The 5794-nt window shown below is 35.9% G+C and overlaps 2 protein-coding genes across 2 annotated transcripts in view; one reads left to right on the top strand and one right to left on the bottom strand.

The window, feature by feature from the left end:
* The window catches only part of LOC102676614 (protein adenylyltransferase Fic), a 2877-nt gene extending 563 nt beyond the window's left edge, over positions 1–2314 (bottom strand). The window contains exons 1-3 of the mRNA XM_006622082.2: positions 1770–2314; positions 773–1643; positions 1–670 (exon numbers count right to left, since the gene is read on the bottom strand). Of these exons, the coding sequence (XP_006622145.1) occupies positions 298–670; positions 773–1643; positions 1770–1959 (1434 nt within the window). The 5' untranslated portion in view covers positions 1960–2314 and the 3' untranslated portion in view covers positions 1–297. The remainder of the gene's footprint in view (positions 671–772; positions 1644–1769) is intronic.
* Positions 2315–3144: 830 nt separating this feature from the next.
* The window catches only part of LOC102676745 (diuretic hormone class 2), a 42714-nt gene continuing 40064 nt past the window's right edge, over positions 3145–5794 (top strand). The window contains exon 1 of the mRNA XM_006622083.2: positions 3145–3458. The gene's annotated coding sequence lies outside the window, so the exon portion shown is untranslated. The remainder of the gene's footprint in view (positions 3459–5794) is intronic.

Genomic DNA, 5794 nt, shown 5'->3' with positions numbered 1-5794 from the left:
AAAAAAAAAAAAAGATGCATTGGTAATTCGAAGCAGAATTGGAGGCTCGCGAATCGGAAGTTTTGATTCAAACATAAGAGACACGTAATACGATAAACGAAACGAAAGAAAACGATTTAGGAAATCAGAATCTTTGGTTTAGCGAAACAGTAGTACTCGGAAACGTAGTATAAAAAATTACCGAAACGATCAATTCTTGAATCGTCGAGAAATTGTCAAAAGCACAATACAATTGAGACGGCTACATATTATATATGATATACGTGTTCATTTGAAATCGTGTCGACGATTCGAGAATTAATCGGTATCAAAAGTATTGGTAGCACCATTTCTGAAATCATCTTCTAAAATAACCGTATTACGTTTTTCGGTGAACAAGGTATCTTGACTGAGTGCTGGAACTTGTCTAGAGAATTCGCTGGTTGCCCATAAGAACAAATCCAACGTTTGTTCCGTACACTCGGCTATAAATCGAACAAACGGTCGAACATCTCCAGTATTCGCTATTTGAAGATTTTCATAATACGTATGTCGATGTTGCTTATGGATAATGACCGGTGGATAACCAGCTTGCATGAGAATCATGTTCATAAGCAAACGCGAAGTTCTACCATTTCCATCGGAGAATGGATGTATATGTACCAACTTGTAATGTGCCAGAGCTGCGTATCTAGAACAGAAGCAAAAAGGTAAGATGGAAATGATCGAAGAAAAGTATAGAGGAGAAAGAGAGTAGAAAGAAAGAAAAGAAAGGAGAAAGAAAAGGTATTACCTGACTGGATGCATTCGAATAGCTCTCTCACTATTCAACCATGATGCGAATTCTTCCATAAGATAATGAATATCTCCAGGACCGGGAGGTATGTGACCACCCACATAAACTTGAGTACGTCGAAATTGACCACCCTGTACAGGATCCACGTGTCCCAAAACACGCGTATGAATCTCCAATATATCCTTAATAGAAATTGATCCTACCCTATTGACCAGAGTCGCATTGATATATTTCATTGCAGCATCCAAGCCAAGAATTTCATTGTGCTCGTCGATACTTTTACCAACAACCGCTGTGCGAGTTTCAACGATTGCTCTGGTCTGAGCCAAATTCATCGTGTTTCCCTCGATGCCAACCGTATGATAAATATGTTGGAAGTAAGCCTCTTTCTTCGCACGTATCAATGCCGCATTGTTATCAGGTATCGCGGATAATGCGTTTCTTTTCTCGTCTATGCGTCGAAGCATCCTTCGATCCAATTCTTCAACTACCCTAGCCGTTCTCTGACTGTTTATCAATGCTCCTTCGTGATTCGGTTGATAACTTAATGCACGTACGTAATATTCGTTCGCTTTGATCACATCGTTTTGCGTGTATTCCAAGAACTCGCCATAATGATTTAAGATATCCGGATGACACGGTGCCAAAGCTACAGCATGCTGAAATAATTTAATCGCTTTCTTTTGCTTGCCTAACAATTTCATTTCTAATGCTAAATGTAACGAGGTTAAAGCTTCAGCGGTTGATGTTGCGCTATTTTCGATTTCCAACCGAGATCTTGGTAACGCCACATCTAAATATACTTCATCGTAGACATTTAATACACTTTCCGACGGAAGCGGAATAAATACGTGATGATAATTATGATCTGAAAGGAGAAACATAATCATTATAATTGTCTTGATAATGGTTAATTAAAATGTCTTGATAAAGGTTAGATGGGTCACGAAAGATTAAATAATGGTAATGAATGGTGAAAATTCCGCGAGCATACCTGATAAACCGCGAATATATTGAGACAATAACGTGCCGATAACAGCAACTGCGATACCAGATACAAATACGAGAAGTACAACTATGCGATTCGCCGTCATAGCGGCATTCACATTCTTGGTTCTTTCTTTTATGTATCCAAGCTTTTCATCATAAAACACATAACAGAACTTTTCACGTGATAAGAACATCTTGAATTTACTAAAAATTTAACTAAATATTCCTTTTGATCGTCAACGAATCGCAACATACTCTCAACTTGTTTTCAACACGTTTTACTTCTCGTTCTATACCAGTGACACAACGGTGCTCTGCTTCGTTCGACATTTCGATCATGTGGTTCTTTTCAATTGGTCTAGTTTTCATTGCAGCACGTAAGCAATCGATTCTTTCTTTCTCTCTCTATCTTTTTCTCCTATTCACAAATGTCACTAGCATCGTTCGTCGCAATGCAGTGTGGATTGGAAGATAGCGCCCTCTTATCTAAATGCATATTTAAATTCCATAGAAGAATGGGTATTTTTATATATGAACGTTTTGTGAATTTTAAATCTATTTTGTAGCACAAAATCGTACACGTTATCATTCGATTAATAGACGAGGTATAGAACAGATTTAAAATCGGAGTTGTTTTTTAAACGTATAAATTTAGCAAAACAAAATAGAAAGGAAAAACAAAAATAGTGGAAGAAGCATAAACATTGGATAAAAGTATAGAGATGAACTCCACTTTTTGAATGGTAAAGAAATATTTTCAAAAGTATTCAAGAGATGGTGCTGATGATCAATTCTTACCATTTATCCTCTGTTTTTTTTTACTATTTTTTTTTACCATATTCATTTGCTATACTCTAGAGATGGCGTTAGTTTCCATATTTTACTCTCTCTCTCTCTCTATTTCTTTCCAATATTTGTTTTCTTTGTTTATATTTCCATATATCTATAAAATTTATACGCTGGAGAAGTGAATTCAATATTCGATTAATTTTATTATACTCTTTTCGTGAAATTTTCATCGTTTGTATTGTATACATATTAATTTATAATATATTTAAAAAAATAATATGTATAAATAATTTTAATTTTAATTTCGTTGTATTTAAATCTATTTTTATAAAAAATTCTCACAATATGATATTATTTTCGTTTCATTGTAATAAAAAATATAAACGTAATTCAATTCGTAATCGAAAGATATATATATATATATTGTAAGGAAATATTTACGAAAAAATGTATTAAAGAAATTATAGTCGACTTTATTAAATTTTGTTGAATTGAATGTATTTCCTACATTCGCCGCTCTAAATTATAGAGGGCATATCAAACACTGATTTTTTGTACGATCGGTATTTCAGAATACGTAACACAAAGTCCGTTAAATGATTAGATTTATTTCGTCTGTGATGTTAAATAGAATCAAATGAAAATCAGATTATAGTTTATACATATACTTTTGAAAACAAAAAAAAATTGAAAGATAAAAAATGTGAAAAGTATAAATAATTTAAAAACAACGAAATAAAGAACGAAGAAGAAACGAACGAAAAGAAAAACATTGAGTAAAATGAGATGAAACGAGAGAGGAGTTGAGAATAAGCGAAAGGCTATATGGTTAGCTAGGAGACGAGACGGTGCAAGACAGGATCCGTCGAGGTGGGAGAATGATGCGAACGAACGAGAAGGCGAGGTAAGTCGGTGCAAGCGAATAATAGCCAAAACGACCCTGAAACCGAGGCCATCGTTGTTCGTTGGCCTGAACAACACGCAAGCATGCTCGTTTCTCTTTACCTTCGCGCGATCTTATGCGTCGCATCGAGCGCAAATGCAAGCATGCGATAAATATTTGCAGATTGATAGTTATAACGAAAGCACATGGCGCGTTAAATTTTCTCTTTCTACCGCTATTTCAAAAATGTGATTATCGTATAAAATTATTTTCATAAAACGAATTGTAGCGAATGTCGATAAAATATCGACACTTTGAAATTCAGTTTACCGACTGCTTACAGGAGGGCGCTACTTACTCGCTGTCTCGTTAAAAAAAAATAAACGAATAAAAAGGCTAATAAATCAACTTAATTTCTCTTGTTAGTTTTTATCAAGTGGTTTTCGAACTGTGAAATAACGATTAAAACGATTCTTTATCGTGAAGAAAAATCGAAAGAAATTGTTGATCGTTGAATATTTAATATTCTCTAAATACAGTTAATTCCATGCAGTAATTTAAACGTTTTCTTTTATGAATATAAATTTTTTTCTAAACAACATTTCAAATAATGTTGACTAATTATGTATAATAAAATAAAATGAACATTATAATTTCTCATTTTTAATAGTCCGAAAAAATAGTAGAAAAAGAAACGGGACATCACAATATACAAAGTAAGATTATTCTCTTCCCTAGAAGCTGTTCGTAGCAGCGACCGGTTCTGCTCTAATTACGTTTCCCGTGAGTACTCGAGACCCTTCGTTTTTTCGTTATGGTTCCTCTTTTTTGAATCGACTACAAACCGTGACAAAACCAGAAGAGATGAACGAATCGAAATCACGACACAAATTAAACCGATAATAAAGAAGTAGCATCCATCTATCGTACTCGCCGTTCATTTTTGCGATACACGTACTTATTTATGTATATTATTACGTACGTAATAAGCTAGAAGCAGGTCGATTTTGCGTCGTTTTTGTTCACTCGATTCATCATCGTCGCGTCCAAGATTAGACGCTTTCCACGAATGCTACGATACAACCTAATGAACCGAAATGCCTTCGCATTTGTGATTCTCGTTCAAAAAACCGCATGGTCATCGAGTTATAAGAATCAATTCGTAAGAAATCTCTCGCCTTTAATCATTTCCTAAAAATAAAATATGAAATATTCGCCATTTGTATTTTGTATCATAAAGCATGGAAAACGAATTGAAATTTGTACATATATATATATATGTATATACATAGACGATGCGTTGCGTCGAAGCGAGGTCCGACGGGAAACGGAAATACCCATGCGTTGGAGATTCGAGTTGGATGCCACATTTTCCTTTTCAAGGTTTTCTTTCTATTTTCTTTATGGTTTCTTCGATGAAACAACGAAAATACCACATTTTCCGATTATAATAATAAAGGTAAAATGAACAATGGAAGAAAGTGACATTGTAAAAATTGTTTAACGGTATCGAAAAAGAAATTTCGGAAATTTATTTGGCAGCGCACAGGTCAGGTAATAAATATCAGGTAGTAGTATAATAAATATCATATAAAGGAGCACGTCGAGTTGGTAGAGAAGACGGACGCACGAGGACGGAAGCGGGGATGTTTCTGCGTGGATCGAGACAGACATAGAGAAGAAAAGGAAGAAGAAACTCGAGTACGGGAGTACGGTGTACAAGCCGCTATTTCTTCACTCGGGTCCTCGATGATCGTGCATGTATACGATTACCGACCACACGATATACGTACACAATAGCGAGCAACCACTATTCTCAAATATGCGTGTGTGTGCATCGTTTATGTTTACGTTTGGAAAGTTTGATGATTTTTAACGGACGCGCAAAATGAGCGCCGCAATCGTTCGAGCGGAAAACCGGGCGAGAGTTTTGAAGGACGAGATGGATAGAGAAAGAGAGAAAGAGAGAGAGAGAGAGGATAGGAAAATTTCCAGTCGGATGGTCGGTCGGTAAGCAGCGATCGACCGGGCGAATAGAACGAGAAGGAAAAAGAAAAGAGAAGGGTGAGTTTTGATCGGTGGTCCGTATCGGTCGAGTAAACGGGAAGCGACGCGTACACACGGCTGCAACCACGTGTCACGGTTATCGAAAATAATAATAATAATAATAATAACAATAATAATAATAATAATAATCCGAGATTGGAAAGTTGAAAGAAAATAGAGAGGAGAGGATGGAAGAAACGATTTCGACGATTTGGAAAGGAAATTTAGCCTATGCCATGGGCTTAAGAGCGAGGCAGAGACGCGTAAACCTCGCGCGGTCGTCCTTCCTCGAGATCGCTCGGCTCTCCTTT

This window comes from Apis dorsata, unplaced genomic scaffold (genome assembly GCF_000469605.1).
Source record: "Apis dorsata unplaced genomic scaffold, Apis dorsata 1.3 scaffold_661, whole genome shotgun sequence".
Taxonomy (NCBI): Eukaryota; Metazoa; Arthropoda; class Insecta; order Hymenoptera; family Apidae; genus Apis; species Apis dorsata.
Note: the sequence above shows the minus strand (reverse complement) of the source record. Positions and strands in the feature narration are given on the sequence as shown.